This window comes from Paroedura picta, chromosome 4 (genome assembly GCF_049243985.1).
Source record: "Paroedura picta isolate Pp20150507F chromosome 4, Ppicta_v3.0, whole genome shotgun sequence".
NCBI classification, from domain to species: Eukaryota; Metazoa; Chordata; class Lepidosauria; order Squamata; family Gekkonidae; genus Paroedura; species Paroedura picta.
In genome coordinates this window covers 55,574,209-55,593,928 of record NC_135372.1, presented here as the reverse complement: position 1 = coordinate 55,593,928, position 19,720 = coordinate 55,574,209, and the positions used below count along the sequence as shown (strand labels likewise).

The 19,720-nt window shown below is 46.1% G+C and overlaps 1 protein-coding gene and 1 non-coding gene across 2 annotated transcripts; one reads left to right on the top strand and one right to left on the bottom strand.

Annotated features, from left to right (window-relative positions):
* The first annotated feature begins 196 nt into the window (after positions 1–196).
* DNTTIP2 (deoxynucleotidyltransferase terminal interacting protein 2) lies at positions 197–12,874 on the top strand. Its single transcript, XM_077332931.1, has 7 exons — positions 197–430; positions 3,033–4,729; positions 5,384–5,519; positions 7,606–7,701; positions 8,625–8,789; positions 11,247–11,356; positions 12,077–12,874. Exons 1-7 carry the CDS (start codon positions 212–214, stop codon positions 12,168–12,170), a joined length of 2,517 nt encoding a protein of 838 aa, XP_077189046.1. The 5' UTR covers positions 197–211; the 3' UTR covers positions 12,171–12,874.
* Positions 12,875–18,450: 5,576 nt separating this feature from the next.
* Positions 18,451–18,535, bottom strand: TRNAR-UCU (transfer RNA arginine (anticodon UCU)). The gene is given in 2 exon segments: positions 18,451–18,486; positions 18,499–18,535. It is a non-coding gene; the product is annotated as a tRNA-Arg (tRNA).
* Between the last annotated feature and the right edge of the window lie 1,185 nt (positions 18,536–19,720).

Genomic DNA, 19,720 nt, shown 5'->3' with positions numbered 1-19,720 from the left:
GGGAAATAATGCGTTGCTACTGGACGTAGCCGAAGTCCTGTCACCGTCGCGTATCCCATGCAAGAACATGAGCAGCTGTCTTCCCACTGACTGGGCAGCTCAGTGTTTCCTGAAGAAACCTCTCCAAGGCAGACTCCCTGCACGCACGCAGAAATCTCCTTGGAAATGCAAAACCTTCTTTGTTTGCTTTGGTCCCCGGCTCTTGGCCGGAATGGAGCGAGCGCAGCCGCGTTTCTGGTCTTCCCTGGGAACCACAGAGGGAGGAGAGAGGTTTCCGGCCGGAGCGCTGACGCGCGGCTCAGCGACCGGGCAGCGGTGGGGAAGCAGCGCTTCCGGAGCACAAGTCGCGAAGATGGTGGCCACCAGGCGAGCAGCGCGGCGAAGTGAGGCGCCGCCGCCGTCTTCTGCGGGAAGCGGCGAGGCCCCGCTGGTGAGAGACGTGCGGCACAGCAGGCGGCCCGGAGGGAGGGCTGGGGGCTCGGCCTGCTCACACACACAAACACACACAAACACACACACACACCGCAGAGGCGCGCTGGCGTGCGGCGGGGCCCGGCGCGCGGGCTGCTGCTCTTTTCCTCCCCGCCGGTTTTCTGACCCCGCCGGGAGCGCGCGCCGCGTCTTCCCCGCGCAAGCTCCACGCCGCGTGACCGGCGGGTGGTGACGCGCGAGGAGGACTCTTCTCTTTGGGTGGTGCTGGGGTGGGAACGAAACGTGTGCTAAGATTGCGGCGCATTGCAGCTCTTGCGGAGCACGCGGGTCCAGCTACGTGCCTCTCTCAGGCTATTTGCGCACTTTGGGCCGGGGACGGGAGGATGATGCATCGCAGGGCGAACTTTTCCCGCGGTGCTACGCCAAGGGTGTGTTGATCAGGTGGGTAAGTTTCTGTAAGTTTTAATAGGAGGGACACTTTGCCGTCTGAAGTGCCGTTCTTGCCTTAATATCTCGGATCTAGACGGAAAGGGGCAGTGTTCGCTCCTCCTCTACCCGTGCCCCAGTGGGCTTTTGGTGTTCTCAGTGGAAACTGTGTCCCACTAGTGTAGACATGCTGTGCCTGTCAGTTTCATGGCCATGTTTGCAGGGTATGCATTGCAGTACTTGAGTTCCTGGCGTTATGTTGGGGAACGTTTCAGAATACTTACATGTGTTCTAAAGGTCTAGAGAGGGAGTTTGCTGTGTGTGAGTCTAATAATTGCAAATTGTATGCCACTGGTACATGGTGGCCTTGATAACCCCATAGTTATAACAGACCTGGGGAACATACAATACAACATGATGCCTTTCCATTTTTGATTTCTACTTCCATATTGGGCTTGTTTTAACAGCCTGAACTGGGATTGTGTAAAGATCCTGATCAGACATGTGTACATGGTTTTTTTTAAAGAATAAGCCAGTCTAGGTAAGGAAATGGGCTAGTAGCTATTTAGGGTATTGTGAGGCTCAGATCTTCCAGGCCGTAGCCTCAACCAAAAACCTGGTGGAAGAGCTCCATTTTACAGGCCCTTCAAAACTGAAAGCTCTGACAGGGCCCACAGCTCTCCCAGGTAGCAATCCAGGCTGGATATGAGCCCTCCAAGATGTTCCTGTGAGGACCCTAGTAGCCACATTTTGCACCAGCTGCAATTTCCAGGTCAAGGACAAAAGTAGGCCCACATAGAGTGAGCTACAGAAATCTAATCTGGAGGTGACCATTGCATGGATGACTGTGGCCAAGCAGTCTGAGGACAGATAGGGTGCTAGTAGCTTCACCTGGCATAGTTGGGAAAAGGCCGTGTGCTTGAGTCAGTGCATACTAACAGTTTCAAATGTGTTGCTAGTAATTATGGTCTCTGTCACTGATAAGTTTTGAAGCTTTCAATGATGGTGTCTTCTCAGTTGAAAATCTGACTTTGTAACTCTAGTTTACTCTTGGTAGCTGGCAAGAAACAGGCTAATGCCTGCTGCAATAAGATCTCTGAAAATATAAGTATGGTTCTTTAAATACATAATGCTCCCTTTCTTCCCCTTTAATTTTGATCATTTCACTTCATTTTATTTTTACATGTTCTTTTCGTGTTCTTGGGCTTGATGAAATGGACAGCTTTGTAATGGCTGTCTTGAGGGCCATTTGGTGTGTCTATCAGTTGTTAATTCTCTTCACATGGCTATGTCATGGAAAACAGATACTTCTACAGGAATCTTAATGTTCATTTCAATTAACAGCAATAAGCCTCAAACTTATTTGTTTTACCATTCAGTAGATGTTTATGGAATGGGCTTGTACAGAAAAATGGCTGATATTATGAAAGCATATTAAGGTTTTAAAATTTTGTCTTAGTCTAGCAATGTAGTTTCTAGGAAATCAATTTTTTAAAAAAGCAGGCTTGTATCAAAACTTGGGTGATTTGCTTTAATGCTGTAATAAAGAAAAATATAGGTGCACTGGGAAACCAATATGGCAATAAAATATCCAAATTGGACTTATATAGAGTCTTCTCTCTTCAGTAATTCTGAAGAATTATTTCTTCAGTATTTCACACAAGACCCGACATGTTTTGCCTTACAGCTTTTTCAAGGGACAATGGTTTTTATATTTAAGGACCAACTTCAACTTATTAAGGAATCTCTTGATAGAGTATAAGGTCATGCTAACAATAGCTAAATTTAGCTTGTGGTGCTCCAGACGTCTGGGACCTGTGTGAAATAATAAGATTAAAGAATTGCTGAAGAGAGAAGACTCTATAGAAGTCCAATTTTGATATTTTATTGCCATATTGGTTTCCCAGTGCACCTATATTTTTCTATATTTGTTTCTTCACTGGGACCCACCCCTCCCAGTTCATTATTTTTGTTAATGCTGTAATAGGCAAACTGGAACAAAAATATATTCTCTCTGCAGAAACTGATACAATATTGTTTCATTTGTACAAGAGATGGTTGGTTTTAATCAAATTCAGTGCTCTGCAATATGAAATCAAGAGTTTCTTATTTGACATTTATATCAGATAAAATAATTTTTGCATGATAACTGTGACATCTTCTCATTCTCACAGTGTCCTTCAATGGAAGGCAGCACATCCGTGAGAGCTACTAGGAGCAGAAGTAAAGTGAATTCCCACCCAGATAGCATTCCTGAATCTCGTCCTGAGAAAATGAAGGAGCCTAAAACAAAACCAGATATTGAAGAGCATTTGGAGGTACAAGCAACTCAGAATAGGAGCGAAGCTACACATTTAGGAGACTCAGTTGCTGAACTGCAGACTGATGGATATGTTTCTGAAGCAGAATCAAACTGTTCCTCTGTCTCTGGTCTTCAAACACCCATGTTCGTACGCATAACAAGAAGGCGGCAAATTGTAGTTCCTTGTCAACTAGAATCTCCAGCTAAGAATAGACAAAGCAGGAGAGCATTTCCCAGTGATGACAGAAAATGCCAGGATGATGATCTCTCTGAATCAGAATCATGCTCTTCTGCTGTTTCAGGAGTGCAAAATTCCAATGCTGCAAGAATAACTAGAAGCAGACAAGTCAAGGCCAGTATATTGCCTGTGGGTGAAGCGCAACGTGAAGAGGTTTCTGATACAGAATCATGGTGCTCAGGCGTTTCCACAGAACCTGTTCAATTTAAAAGAATGACAAGGAGTATGCGACTGAGATTGCAAGCAGAAACAGTATCACAGAATGAAAGGAGTATTGTAGTAGGAGATGAAAAGTTGCCTCAACATGTAACTAAATCCCAGACAATAGTAATTTCAGATTCAAAACCCTCAAAATCTGATTTTGATGGACATCAAACATCCTGTCTCTCAATGACTCAGAGTAATGAGCAGCTTAGTCCCAGTAAACCAAAGTACTATTCTGAATCTGTCCTTGGTGACTTAAAGCTGAGATTTTCAAGCAGCTCTAAGAAAACAATTAGGGAATCTACAAAAACAACCCCTGAAAAAGAGATGCAAAAGGATGAGGATTGTGAAATTGTGGATTGTGCAGAGGAAGAGGGAGGAAAGAACAAAAACATAAGAGAATCACCTAGAAAAGAAATAGCAACTGATATTTATGAAATTCTGGAGAGCTCAGAAGAAATGTATGATCAAACATCAAAAAAATATAGAAGAACAACTCAGAAATCGTCTCCGGTGAAGAGTACAGCCAAATTCCCATGGCAGAAAACCCCTAATAAAGGCAAACACAGTATGGAAACTCAAAAGCCAGATATCAGAAGGCTTACCCAGAGCCGTTTCCATCAAGCAGAAGAGATAATAGAAGTGGACAAGCTACATGAAACGGGCAGCCCACAAAATATCATCCCATCGCAGACTATTGAAAGCAGCGATGATGACTGCAGGGTGTCTGTTGTTAGTATAGACAGTGATGAAAGCCAGGAGGAGCCAGTTGCTGAATCCTCTTCATGCGCAGCCAAACAAACAGGGAATGAGGGGTGTTCCGCTTTGTCACTTCTTATCAGTGAATCTGACAGCAGTGATTTAGAAGAAACAAATGAGATGAAAATGCCTGCTAGTTGTGCGGGTCGCAGTCAGCAAAACGCATTGCCCTCAGACACGTCAGACAGTGAATTGCTGTTTGTAATTGACAAAACTCCTGGCTTAGGCCCTGGCAAAGCATACTATTTAGAAGAGAAGGACACAGTGAATGATGGGGAAGGAACGAAGAGTAAGAAGTCCTCAGAGTTGGAAGATGAAGAGGAATTTATCGATGAGGATGAAGGTTCATTAGATGTGGCTACGACAGCGTAAGTTCTTTCTTGAAGTAACCTAGACGTGGTTTCTGTATCCTGCTAGACATTTGAATTATTTGGCCCAAATTTGATCATGTCATTCTGCTTCCCATTATCAGGTTGGAGGCTGAGGCAGGAACTGTGGGACGAGGAAGGCCTGGAATAATGGAGTAGCTCTGATGATAAGAGAGATCTAGAGTTTGTGCCTAACATTAGCTGCCATGCAGTGGGGGGGGGGGTGTTTGCTGTGTAAAACCTTGAAGACCTAACCCAGGGATAGTCAACCTCCGTCTGACTCACAGCATATTGTGAAACCCATTATGCACTTCAGGGTCAATCTGAGAGTCTATCTCTAGTCTGTATCTTGAGGTGTGTAATTGAGATAGATCGGAAGGGCCATTCTGCTAGCAGCACTGCTTTTCACATGGTGTGAGAAGAGCATTTTCTAAGGAAGGAAGAACGGGTGGAGTTAATACCCCAAACCCAAACTCTTGCTTAGTCCAAAATGTGGACTGTATTAAAAAATCAGTTTATGACTAGCATGCACCCTCTCCTTCCTCAAATTTGTGAGCATTTAAACAACATTGTCTATAATGTGCTGGTAACAATTGCTGACAAGCATGTCGTTGTGGACTGATATATTTAAATAACCGGCTCTTTCTTTTCCAGCTTGTCGTTATCAAGCAGCATTGATCCTGGCCTAAATCTTAAAGATCTGGGAGGGTTGTATATTAATTTGGATGCAGGAAAACAGAAGCCTGGCTCACATGGAATTGTGCCCCTGAAAGAGAAAAAAAAAGATGAGGTAAACTGTTCAAAGACTGCTGTTGGGTAAAATTTATGGAAAGCTGTAAGTTGCTCCAATGTCTTAATAATAAAGATATAGCAGGTATTTAAAAGTACAGTTGTTATCGCTAGTTTGATTTTGGTTCACCTCGGAGGTCCCACATCCAGCCCATCCTCCAAATCCTGCACTGGCTCCCGATCGAATTCTGGATCAGGCTTAAGGTTTTGGTTATCACCTTTTAGGCCACAGATTGCTTACACCCCCCAAAGAGCCTTATGCTCTACCATTTCCAACCTCCTAGTGATCCCTGGCCCCAAGGACCTAAACCAGGGTGAAAGCTTTTTCTGTCCTGGCCCCCACCTGGTGGAAATAGCTCCCAGAGATCAGATTGGTGGTATCCAACAATGCAACCTTAAGCAGAGTTATACTAGTTATACTCATATAATTCCATTGAGACGTAGAAGGTTGTAACTCTTATTTAGGACTGCCCTGTAAAGCCCCAGAAACAGCTCCACTCTTACTACCTTAGACTTGTTTTCTGATTGGTATTGTTTAATCATTTGCAGGTTGCTATCTGGGCATCTTGGAACATATGTAGCCTTTGTTCGGGGTGTTTGTTCTTTGTATTTAGGGTGACTTGGCTCAGTGGTGGCAAGTGTGGTTCCAAGGCTTCTCATATCTGCCTGTGCTGAGCTCCTCCAAACCAGTGCTGTCGTGCTTTTTCTTAGGGCTAGAACTCCACGCTCACCCCATTACCAAACTATTACCAGTCTTCCTTTAAATCACTTAACCCCCTTCTACTAAGGGCTTACTTTGTTCGCATCTTGTATTCAGCCTGTCTACATTATATACTATTATCTTCTGTATTGTAGCTGCTTTCATATTTGCTTAAATTCTAAGTCCTCAGGGCAAGGACGGTGTCACTTTTGTTATTCCAGCATGCTGTAGTATTAAATATGAAATAACCCCTAAGGCATACAGAGTAATCAGTGTTTAACCTTAATCTTAGGTATATCAAGTGAACATTGCATCAGAAAAGCATTCCATTTTCAGTACAGTCCTAAGAGAATTTGATCTTTCTAAGTCCACTGAAGTCAATGGGTTGATAAGAGTGTATTAGAACTCTACTGTTTGCCTCTCAAATCTGTGGGGCAGTCCCTGCTACAAATGCAGTGCAGAAAATCTACACTGCTTTCATGTGTCCTAGATCAATCTTTCTCAACCTTCTTACTTTTGGGAAATTCCTGAAACATTCTTCAAACTTCCAGATACACTGGAAGTGATGTTGGCAGGCCACACCTCCGTGCCACGGCCCCAGAAGTCTCATGTCAGCAGAAGTGACATCACTCCAGACACTCCCACTGGATGTAACATCATACTCCATTGCTCCCTCCAATGCCAGAACTAACGCCCAGCAACCTACTCCCCTGGGCTGGGAACAGGGCCAGGGCACACTTCCACCACTGCATCACACACACACCCATCACCAGGCTGCTCTCTCTGGGATGGCCTCCTGGGGCTTGTCTATCTGTCTGCCCCCTTTGCCAAACTGCAGGCATACTGATGAGAAAGGCAGCTCTCATACACAGCTTGGCTGGCTGCTGCAGTTGTAGGGCTTGGCTGGGCTGGCTCACGAGGCGGGGATTTTTAAAACATTAAAAAACATATTAAAATTTAATTAACTCCCACCCAACTGGTGAAGCCCTTCCAAGGCTGTCAAGAAACCTCAGGGTTTCATGAAATTTCCCTTGAGAAAGCCTGATCTGGATTCTGTAGTATCCCATTTCCAGGTGAATTCATTCTGCTCTTGTTGTCTTCAGTGAGATAAAAACATTGTTAGTTTAATTTATTACAAGTTGTCAGTTATTGAGACATCTTAATCCCTCAGGCACTCTCAGTGAAATTTCTGTTTAGTAAATTTGTGAACCCTTGCTCTTTCAGTCTTTGGGAGAAGGATTTCATATTGTTATCATGTTACAAACCCTGTTTGTTCCTAAAGTTTAAACTGTTAACAGTTGAATGGTTTCTCCAAGTGCTAGAATTTTACTATTGTAGCAGTGGGTAGTACTTATATCAGTCTAATGAAACATGCTTTCATATGTAGCTGTTGCAGAATAGTACCATAACTCCAGACTTTGAAAAAAGAGAGTGTGTTCCACCCTTAAGAGAATCAGTCTATCAACTAAAGAAACAACGTAGGGTAAGTGGCATGCCATTAAACAACTCTGGTCATTTTCAAAGCTCTAAACATACGGTTTTCTTCAAACTTCTCTGCAGTCATGTATGTTCTCCCCCATCAGAACATTTTAAATCTGATTTGTCTCACAAGGTTGTCAGAATAAAACATGGGAAGAAAACATGAAACATCCTGAGAAAATATGAAATAAAAAAATATACCTTCGTGGCAGATAATCCATATATAGAGGTACTAAATCATGCATTCAAAGCAGGGGTCCTTGAGTACAGTTCATGTAGCTCATAAAAAGCACCACCTTGAGTAAATGCACTTTTCTTACAGTGTGGTGTTGGGGAACAACTTGGAGCACAGGAGACTGTCCAGAGATAATGCATGCTGAAAAGAGACAGGGTTTTAAGGCGCCAGGGAAATTCTAGGGAAACCTGAAAGAAGACAGCAGGAATGAAAGAGAAGGCTAGGTACAGAAACAGAAAAATTTGATTTAAAGAAATTTGAGGGAATGGAGGAGAGCATGTATCAGGGAGGATGCATGGGGAAGAGTAGACATCTGATGCTTTTATGTCAGTTCGTAAACTGTCATGGAAGGTGGCTGGGTGATCTTGGGCCACTCACACGCACTTGGTCTAAATGACCTTACAGGGCTTGGTGGGATAAAATGGAGGAGAGGGGAATGATATATGCCATGATGAGCCGTCATTGAGGAGACAAGCAGGGTGTGTGTGTGTGTGAATGTAGTAAATAAATATATAAACATGGATTGCAATATTTTGAGTGTAGTTATAAGGGGGTTCAGCCTGTGTCTATGTATTCCTTACATAAACAATTTGAATTTTTGTGTGTCTTGCTTTGAATGCACATAATACAAAATGGATTATTGTTTCAAAATACTGTTTTTTTTTACTTTATTTCTTGGTGCTTACCTGTAGGCAGAGCGGGCAAAAACAACAGGTGATGGCTGGTTTGGTATGAAAGCCCCAGAAATAACTGATGAACTGAAAAATGATCTTCGGGCTCTGAAGATGAGAGCAGCCATTGATCCTAAACGTTTTTATAAAAAGAATGATAGAGAAGGTCTCCCAAAATACTTCCAGGTAAAGTGGGGGGGAAATTGACCACAAAAGTATTTGAAATGGTGTGTATCTTTGTGTCCTGCTTCACGACTTTGACTTATGAAGTTAAATATCTTTTTGAATGCATTCACAGTCACTGATGACTTCGATAGGTTTGTCCTGTTTTTTATTAGCTACTAGTAATCAAGCCCGATGTAGTCCCAATACAGCGGGCGCTAGCAGGGCTCGTGAGTTCGGGGGAGCGGCTGTCCGGCTCTCTGTCTCCCAGGGGCGCCATGGAGTCGTGCCGTGGTGCGGGCTGCGAGCCGCCAGCGCCCACACCTCCCCCCCCGTCCCGGAGCCTACCGGCAAGGTATTAAAGGTAATCATAATTGTGGCGGCTCCGGCGGTCGCGCAGGTGCCCCCGCAGCCGCTCCTGCAGCGTGTGCTGCGGGTTGTTCGTGGCCATGTGGGGAGGCAGGCGATGTCTCCTCGCGGGCGGGGTGGGTGGGGACGGCGGCGACGCTGCGGCGGATGGCAGCGGCGGCTGGCCCCGCGGCTCCGGCAGCTGACCGGGCCGGCGGGTGAGTGGTGCTTGTTGGGAGCGGCGCGGCCTCCATCGCGGTGTGTGTTCGCGTGGGCCGGCACCGGGTGCCGTGACCAAGTCCTCCGCCCTACGCGGGGCGGCAGTGAGGCGTCCTGGTTCTTTGGATGGGCGCAGGCTCCTGTGGTGCTTGCGGGTGGGCGGCAAGCTTCCCTCGCGGCGGCGAGGCAGCAAATGGCGGCGATGGGCCGGATGCAGCCGATGTCGAAGGGGGGCGGATCGGGAGGTGGTTTGCGAGGTGGGTTGCTGGCGGCCGTAGGCGGCGGCGGGTCCTCCTGGGTGCGCAGGCATGCGGTTGGCGGGGAAATGGCGGGCTAGTGGGGAAATGGCAGATCTGGGCGGCCAGTCCAGGGCGGGCCAAGTGGCACTCGGAGGGGACCAATCAGGAGCCGCTTTGCGGCTCCTGATTGGACCCCTCCGAGTTTTTATCCCTGATGGGTCCTGCCCTAACTCCTCCCCACCAGCCCTTACTATTTTATTTAGTCCGCGGCGCCACATTTAAAGATGACTACTTTAACCCAGTGGTCCCCAACCTTTCTGAGGTTGGGGACCGGCAGGGCATTGGGGCGCGGCCTGCGGCCCGTGCCCGCACGGGCCACGCCCCCGCATCGGGTTGCGCCTGCGGGCTGTGCCCGCGCATCGGGCCGCGCCCGCAAGCCGCGCCCGCACATCGGGCCCCGATTCCCTCTCCCCGCCCTCCCGCAGTAAGAAGCTTCCCGGGCCGCAAGCTTGCGGCCTGGGAAGTTTTTTACTGCGGGGGGGCGGGGAGAGGGAGCCGCGGCCTGGTGCCATGGCCTTCGCGGCCCGGCAGCGGGCCGCGGCCCGCAGGTTGGGGACCACTGCTTTAACCGACAGAAACTGAAATGTATTATTTTTAATTATTCCTAATTATTTCATTGGCGTACCGTACTTCTCTTCCACTGTTAAACTCTGAAATGCAGTTGTGTTTGCCATATGATTGCTTCAAAAGGAAACAAAGGTTTCTGCTTCTCCAGGAATTTGAGAAGAGTCAAGCAGTATTTTGGCTTCTACCTGTGAGTGTGCCATTTGGATGGTGGATGATGACCACATTATGGAGCATTATTTAAACCCCTGCACGTCCCATGGCTCAAGGTGGCTTTTGTTGCACAATTTAAAGCATCAAAGAACACCCCAATAAAATGTCTGCCACTTAAAGCTCTGGTAGACTTACATTACCTCCTAAAATTTTCCAAGGATTTTGCCTTCCTTACTTGATTGGTAAGCCAACCATGGCCAACATGGACATACAGTGAGAGATGGCCCTTTAGTTCTCTGGGTACCGGGCCATGAAAGTCTAAAGGTCATAATAAGAACATCAAATGGAACTGGGAAATAAATTGGCAACCAAGTAAGCAGATTCCAATTAGACAAGATAATGTTCCTGATGGCCAGCCCCTAAAGACAGGCAAGCCAGTGCATTCTGAAACAGCTTCAGTTTGGAGGTTGTCTGGAAGGGCATCCCAATGTAGAGCACATTACAGTAACCCAGATGAAAAAACACGGATTAGTGCAGCCAGGTCAGCTGAGTGTAGGAAAAGGGGAGAGCTGGCAAGCCAGATTGTCAGGCAAAGCAACCCTAACTCCCCCTCCCAAGTGTTCACAATGAGAGGGTAGCTCTCTTATCATTCTCAAGGTCACTATGTAGCTTCTGACCATTGGTTGTATTTTCCTTAAATTTTCAGTAAAGATAATAATGTAAATTGTTCAGTTTGTTTTTGTACGCTTTTAAAGGTCTTGACATCATACCGTATTTTCTGCTTCATTCTGGTAACTGAACAGTAATCTCTTTACCCTTTTCTTAGTTATTTTTTTAAAAGCAAAACCCACTGAAATATGCATAATAATGAGGCTAACCTTGATTTTTTCTCCCTTAGGTTGGAACTGTTGTGGATTCTCCCGTAGACTTCTATCATGCTCGAATTCCCAAGAAAGAAAGGAAGAAAACGATTGTGGAAGAACTTCTGGCAGATGCTGAATTTAGAAGGTATTTTTAGTTAATCTCACTAAATGTGTGGCCACATAAATAAGGAACAAACCTGACAGATTGTTTTCGTAAGATCCAGAGTACAGCAAGTGGAGCAAACCCGGTGCAACAGAATTTTTCTGTCTTCTGTTGTAGCACAAAATTCTGTTCCTGGGGGAGTTGTGAGCCTTTTCAAACAGCATGCAGGTCACATAGTGCTTTGCAAAGGGAAGAGCGCATAGACAAATGCACCTCCTTCTGCCAGGGAAAGTGCTGTTCAGTTGCCTTTTAGATAAAGGAAAAGATCTTGTTTTGGGGGGGAAATTATCCTCAGTAGTATTTTAGGAAGGATACCAGAAACATGTTTTGCTATACCAGATGCTCATGTTCTTAACTAGATAGAAACAGCAACATTGGACCCAGGGTCTATCTGGTTTCAAACAATGGCCTGTCAGATGCTTCTTAGAAGGCCACAAGGAGAGCATGAAAGCAACAACTTTCTTTTGATGTTTGTTCCCAAATACCAGCATCTGTGCTAAAAGGCTCATTATTTCTGAACGTTGTGGTTCCACCAAGTGTCATGGCAAATAGCCATTACTACTATTAAGTTTATGCTAAACAAATGTGAGTTGTAGGAGATAGTTCAGTATGATATTGTTTAATTGGTTAAACAAAATTCCAGCTTGTTTTGTAAGTCATACTTTGCTTCACTCATCCCTTCCAATTACCTCTCTTTTTCAGATACAACAAAAGAAAGTATCAAGACATCATGGCAGAAAAGGCAGCCCTTGCAGCCGGCAAGAAAAACAGGAAAAAGAAGAAGTTTTGTAAATAAGATTGAATTCTGCTTTGTGTAAATTTGCAAATCATGAGTTAATATTTATCACATAAGAAACAGGATGTAGCAAACTTATTTTGGCAACAGTTTTTGTCACTACCTATTTGTTTTGGAAATGAAGATCTTTCAGTATCAGTAAACACACTGTGTTCCAAATTTTAGAGGAAACAAATGCTATTGTATAAAATCATGAGTACAGGAAATCTGTGGTTCGACTCTGCAAAATGGCCCTTTTTATTTAACCTACAATCTGTAGACCTTTGATTTTTAATAGACATGTAGAAAAATAGTAGTCTGTTAAAATACTTGTAAAAAAAATCCTACGTCAGGTGAGTTATTATGCTTAATTTTGGCACCTTAATTTTGTTAAGGAAATATTGTAAAGCCATAAATGTATACCCTGGAAAAATGCTATTGTGATATATTCTCAAAAAATTCTGCACATGTGGATAGCAGTTATAATTTGTCTCTGGAGGTTTTATACAACATCTTTTTGCATTGTAAAGCTACATTTTTAAATGTATAGTGTCATTTATAAAAATATTTGTAAACTAAGTATATATGGTACAGTTCCTGTTCAATAGTATCACACCCCCTCTTTTATTAGTTGCATCTCTTAATTGCATTTGATTCTATCCGAAGTTCTGTTCTAGTAATGGTGAAGCTAACTGAATTTGGGCAATAAAATTTGATCATGGTAATTTTGCTGATGTTTCATTACACAGTGTAATAAAAGGTATCTACGGTAGCTTAAACCTAGATAGTAATTGTAGCTGACACACAGAACTTTGAAGCAGTTCTACATAAAGAGATCATGGGAAAGCACTATGACATTGAGGGTGACATTTCACCTTGGAAACACTTCTTGTGCCCTATATGTAATGTTTGATTAACTTGTGCCTCAATAGATCCTGATCAGAATTCCCTCTGAAAACATGTACACTAGGCTTCCTCTAAGTATTCCAGAAAAAAATTGGTATAATAACTTTATTCCTTCGCTATTCCATAATGCGTAATGTTGATGTATTGATGTTTTATTGGACTCAACCATAGGCCTGGTAAAATAACTCTTTTTTTGCAGTCTCCACGGAACTCATCCACCAGGGAGCTCATTCCACCAGGCAGGAGCCAAGGCTGAAAAGTCCCTGGCTGTGATTGAGGCCAGTCAAATTTGTCTGGGGTTGAGAACCACTGGCCTGTTTATACTGGTTGAGTGCAAGGCCCTTCTAGGGACATATTCAGTTAGGCAGTTCATAGCTACGCAGAGCCTGGGCTGTGCATGGCCTTTAAGGTTAAAAACAGCACCTTAAACTTGACCCAGAATACAATTGGTAACAAGTGCAATTGCCGGAGGATAAGTTGGATATGAACCCTCCAAGGGATCATACTCAGAACCTGAGCTGATGCAATTTGCACCAATTGCAGTTTCCAAATCAGGGATAAGGTTAACAGCCTAGAGCAAGTTACAGAAGTCTAGTCTGAAGTTGACCATCACATAGATCTTGGTGGCCATTTGTTCCTGGGCCAGATAGTAGTTTTACTTGGCAACTATGGAAAAATTTCAGCTGAGTTATTTTTGTGACCCAGAGGAATCTATGATCACTCCTAGATTCCTGACAATCTGTACAGATGCACCCTGTCCAAACTGGGAAGGCAGAATTCCTCATCAGGCCCTTTCCTTCCAAGGCAGAAGGCCTCTGTCTTCGAAGGGTACAATTCCAGGAAACTTTGTCTGAGCCATTCTGTCACAGCCTCTAGACACCCAGTCAATAACACAGGGGTTGTACAGGCCACTCATCCACAGACAGAGCTGGGTGTCATCGGCATATTGATGGCACCCAAGCCTGTATCCCCAAACCAGCTGGGCTAGAGCATGCATAGAGATGTTAAAGAACACTGAGGAGAGAATCACACCATGTAGAACCCCACACCAGTGACTAAAGTAGCAAGATCACACCCCTCAATAACTACCCTCTGTCTTCAACTGTGTTGAAAGCCATTTCAAGGCTGTCCCCCATATCCCAGCATCCAGGAGGCAGCAAGCAAGAAGCTCATGACCTGCAGCAGGCTTTCTCAACCAGGGGTTCATGGAACCCTGGGGATTTTTGAGAGCCCTGGAAGGTTTTCCGGAATGAGTGGGAGTTAATTAACGTTCATATATTTTTTATTTTGTTAAACATTTATTAAGTGATATGACCATATATCATCATGTCAACCCTCTCCCCCCTCCCCAAATGACCAATGATGGAACTGGAGTGGGGCTGGGAAGGGAAGGGTCCCTGTATGGGCGTGTACACAGATATGCTTCCCAACCATATTCTGCATTATCACACTTCTCGGATTTTTCAAAGCCGGAAGAATGTTTCAGGGGATTCTCAATGGTAAAAAGGATGAGAAAGGCTGCAGTATCTACAGTATCAAACACTGCTGTAAAATCAAGAAATGCAAGCAGAGTCAACCTGCCTCCGTCCAGCTGTTGTTGTTGGTTATCCATGAGAGCAACCAAGCCCATTTCCATCCTGTGACTGGGCCAAGTGGAAAGGATCCATCCTGTGACTGGGCTAAGTGAAATGGATCCAGGGCTGATTCTGCACTTTGCTTTTTCCAGTGTGGATCCTGCTGAGTCCAGATCAAATTGAACTCGGGTCTTCCTCTCCCCCCTCCCATGGAAACAGAAAAGTGTTCTGCATATGGTTAGGGGAGTTCAGAAGGGGAGGGGGGAGCCAAGTGCAGCAGGAGCCTCTTTCTTTGTTTTCTTGAAGGGGGGGGGGAGGATTGGAAACAGCAGAGAAGCCAAGTGCAGCAGCAGCAGAAGAAGAAGAGTTGGTTCTTATATGCCGCTTTTCCCTGCCCGAAGGAGGCTCAAAGCGGCTTACAGTCGCCTTCCCATTCCTCTCCCCACAACAGACACCCTGTGAGGTGGGTGAGGCTGAGAGAGCCCTGATATCACTGCCCGGTCAGAACAGCTTTCTCAGTGCTATGCCGAGCCCAAGGTCACCCAGCTGGTTGCATGTGGGGGAGCGCAGAATCAAACCTGGCATGCCAGATTAGAAGTCTGCACTCCTAACCACTACACCAAACTGGCTCTCCAGGAGCCCCAACATAACAGACAAGTTTAGTATGACCTGGAGAGGTCCTCCAACTGCATGCTTCCACAAGCTATGAGGGCAAGGGGGCAAGTGGTTGTCCTCACTGATGCTAACAACCTATGAATCTGTTTGCTTGAGGCACCAGAAGCTTTCAAAACACACCTGCAAAGATGATCAAGGGGCCTTGAGTTCTCGTTCTGTATTAACTATTGTGGGGGGAAGGTTGTGAGCAAGGATCAAGATTCTCTCTGCAGTTCTCTTCTCCAGTCTTATTCAATATCTTTTTGCACCCTCTTACTCAACTGGTGCGGAGGCTGGGTTGCCATCAATATGCCAATGACACCCAGCTCTTCCTCCTGATGGACGGCCACCCTGACACTTCCAGAAACATTAGCCACCTGCCTGGAAGCAGTGACGAGATGACTTGAGCAGAGTTGTCTGAAATTCAACCCTTCAAAGACGGAGGTCTTGTGGTTGGGCAGGAAACGTCCAAGCAAGGAAGCGCACCTACCTAATCTGGATAGAGTGCAGCTATCAGTGGAACCTGGGGGTGATTCTTGATGCCTCCCTATTAATGGAGGTTCAGATTACGATGGTATAACGGCTGCCATTTTACCACCTTCACCAAGACAAACTACTAGCACCTTACTTGGCCCCAGAACACCTAGCCACAGTGATCCATGCGACGGTCACCTCTAGACTGGACTTCTGTAACTCTATGCATGCCTGCCCTTATCCTTGATCCAGAAACTCTAAGTGGTCCAGAACGCAGGTACCAGTCTGCTCACAGCAACACCTCGGAGGTCCCACATCCAGCCCATCCTCCAAACCCTGCACTGGCTCCCGATCGAATTCTGGATCAGGCTTAAGGTTTTGGTTATCACCTTTTAGGCCACAGATTGCTTACACCCCCCAAAGAGCCTTATGCTCTACCATTTCCAACCTCCTGGTGATCCCTGGCCCCAAGGAAGCCCGCTGGACCTAAACCAGGGTGAAAGCTTTTTCTGTCCTGGCCCCCACCTGGTGGAAATAGCTCCCAGAGATCAGGGGCCTGACAGAACTTGAACAGTTCCGCAGGGCCTGCAAAAGGGAGCTTCTCCACCAGGCATTTGGTTGCGGTCGACCCAAACCACCACTTCCATCAGGCCCCCTTGAGCCTCCCTCCTACAATCATCACTGCAGGCTCACCCATCCCACTGGGCTATCAGTACGCATTGACATTGTTCTCCCCAGTGTTCTATCATTCCATAATGTTGTTTATTGTTATTATTATATTATTATAAACTGAGGTATCTGTATCATTCCTTTTTGATGTAAACTGCCCTGAGCCTTTGGGGAGGGCAGTATACAAATAAGATAGAAGATAGAGAGGAGAGGGATATATATATATTTCACCTTGGGGCAAAAAGGGCTTGTGCAGCCTGTCCAAGCCTCTGTTCTCATCCCCCTTGGCAGCCCAACTGACCTCCTCTCCCTGCGGTGATCAGGAGCAGAGTAGCAGTGATGTCTCCAAATTGCCTCTGGGTGGCTGGGCCCTGTCTGAACTTTGGCCCAATGACTGGGCCTCCCGACTGGCTTTGCACCCTCCGACTGGCTAGAACTCTAGCCTGTCCTGGTGAGGACCCAATTGGAAGAAGCTTCACGTCTTCCAATGCGGCCCTCACCTGGACCGGCCCCGCTCACTCTCTGTCCACTTAGCTCTTAACCAAACATGCATACCACTCCTCGAGCGGTTTAAAGATGGGCACGCATGCTTTCCAGTATTCTCTATGGGCGTGGTTTCCATTATTCCCTATGGGCAGGTATTCCCTATGGGCAGGTGTGCTTTCCATTATTCCCTATGGGCAGGCGTGCTTTCCCTTGTTTCCTATGGGCAGGCGTGCTTTCCATTATTCCCTGTGGGCAGGCATGTTTTGCCTTGTTTCCTATGGGCGGACGTGCTTTCCATTATTCCCTGTGGGCAGATTCAAGTGGGTAGCCATGTTGGTCTGAAGCAGCACAACAAAACAAAATCAAAGTCCAGTGGCAACTTTAAGACCAACAAAGATTTATTCAAGGCAAGAGCTTTTGAGTACAAGCCCTCTTCGTCAGATTTCCTCTGGCAAGTTTTCCAATATTCCCCATGAGCAGACGTCCTTTGCCTTGTTTCGTATGGGCAGGCGTGCTTTCCATTATTCTCTATGGGCAATCATGTATTGTCTATGGGCAGTTGCTGGCCCTAGTTTTAGTACGTCCCCGAAACCATCTGCCCCTTAACTCCACTCGGGCTCCCTTTGCAACTCGGTCTTGAATTAGACATACCAGCTAATGGTCTAGCATGAGATGGACAACAGGGCAAGGACATATATTTCCCAAGTCTATGCCAGGCAATCCAGCTTCTCCCCCGCCCAAGCTAATCACTCGGCCCTCTCCCCATAGTCGCCATTTGGGGCACCCTTGATTTTGCTCAGGGGAAAATCCTCCGAGCAGCGTTTCCTGTTCCCTGCAGCTGTTTAGGAGCTGCGGGGCGGGCGAGAGGGATATGCGGCGGCTCTGGGGGGGCCTGTCTCTTCCTCCCAGGCGTGGCAAGGACGGGTAGGCGTGAAGGGGCGCGTGCGTGGGGACACTTCAGACGGCCAAATGCCTGACCCTCATGAAGGCGGCATGTTTTTATTCGCTGTGCGGGACTGAATGGCCGTGCGGGGCTGAGGGATAATGGGGGGGGGGGGGCGGGTGGGTCTTCCGATCGCGACGAGGCGAGGCAAAAGCAGCAGGAGGAATGACGGGAGCCCCTTAGGGAGGTCTCGGCGGCGCTGAGGGGATCAAAGGCGGGCTGCTGAAGGGCGACGCTCCCGCGCTGCGGTGGCCGGCGACGGAGAGGCCTCGCCCCTCCCGACCCCGTGGGAAGAGCCGTGCCTCCGTGTCAGCGACGCCCGGCCCTCTGCCTCGGTCCGGCTCCGAAGAAAGGCAGCCGCGGCCCTCCTGGGTCCTGTGCAGAGCAGCCTCCCCCCCCCCCCCCACCTCCTCTCTGCCCACGGCAGAAGGCAAAAGGCGACGTTGCACGCAGAGCGCCCGAGCCGGGCTCTGGGGCTTTCGGGAACGGTAGTTTTTCGCAGAGTCAGCAAATGTTCACGGTGAAGAAGGCGTAATGCAGGAAGTAGGTTTAAAAAAAAATTGAATCTGGATCTAAAGAAAAAAAAATCCAGCTGCGACTCCGCCGGGACTCGAACCCGGAACCTTTGAATCCCTTCACCCTCTAGAAGTCCAATGCGCTATCCATTGCGCCACGGAGCCACCTGTTGGATTCTTTGTACACTGGCTATACAGCATATAGCGAAAGACGTTCGCAGCGCGCTTAGAGGAGGAGCATTGCTTTGTAGCTTTACAGGGCCCCAGATCTAATTATGTCTTCTGTATTTTATAATAGAGAAGACAGATAGAAGACATACCCCCATATTTTCCCTTTTGAGCGGCTTTTCCTTTGTTTGTCTGTTTGTTTTTTAATATCCCCCATGGAACTACTCCGTTTCTTAAGTAGACTTTCCACTGAAATCAATAGTGCTTGTTTAAACTTTGTGGAATTCTTAAAAAGAAAGCATTTGAGAGCTTTCAAAATACATATTTAAGATTTGCTATTATTACTAGTTATATAATTGCTTTTACTATGGTTGCTCAATTTTCATAAAATAAAATGATTATACTGCAATGATAGTATTTTAAATATATAGTATTTAGAGGCATAGTATTTAAAATGCTTTAAAATAAATATCTAATGTGAAATACTGAATATTATAAACATATTATTATTATTGCATAATAATATTTGAATACATTAAAGGTAAAGGTAAAGGTATCCCCTGTGCAAGCACCGGGTCATGTCTGACCCTTGGGGTGACGCCCTCTAGCGTTTTCATGGCAGACTTTGAATACATTACTGAATATATTACTGAATTTGAATACATTACTGCTTGCTTAAAGACCTTTTGTTCGTTTTCGGTGTTTGAGCCAGTAACTCTCTAGATCAGCTTTTTTCAACCTTCTGACCATGGAGGGCCCCCAGAAATAATTTTTCAGGCTTCAAGAACCCCTGGAAGTGATGTTAGCTAGCCACGCCTTCCTGCCATAATCACTGGAAGGGGCATAACCATCTGCACCCTCCATCCTTCCTTCACTCTCCACCTTTACTACCACTACGGTGGCTTTGCCTCATGTTGGCTGAAAAGAAGGGCGGGAGCTGAGAAGACACCCCCCCCATACCATGCCATAAGTGACTTCCCCCCCTCTTAGTGGGCCTACCCACTAAACCCTCCAGGTGGAGGCAGCGGGAGGGGAAAGACTGCCAACCCCCTCTGGATCTAAATCCCTGCTCTAGATTAACAAGGATTGTACTTTAAAAAAATAATAAACCCTCTTCTGTTGCTTTAAGGCTATGTAAACTTTTGGTGATACAAAAATCTTTGGCAGTGCCCATAGGGATAA

Bases quoted from the DNA above. Each gene is read 5' to 3' on its own strand.
- DNTTIP2 (XM_077332931.1), top strand. From the start codon at position 212: ATGGAGCGAGCGCAGCCGCGTTTCTGGTCTTCCCTGGGAACCACAGAG. The intron at 431-3,032 runs GTGAGAGACGTG...TCATTCTCACAG, and splicing joins GAAGCGGCGAGGCCCCGCTG to TGTCCTTCAATGGAAGGCAG. The intron at 7,702-8,624 runs GTAAGTGGCATG...GCTTACCTGTAG, and splicing joins AACTAAAGAAACAACGTAGG to GCAGAGCGGGCAAAAACAAC.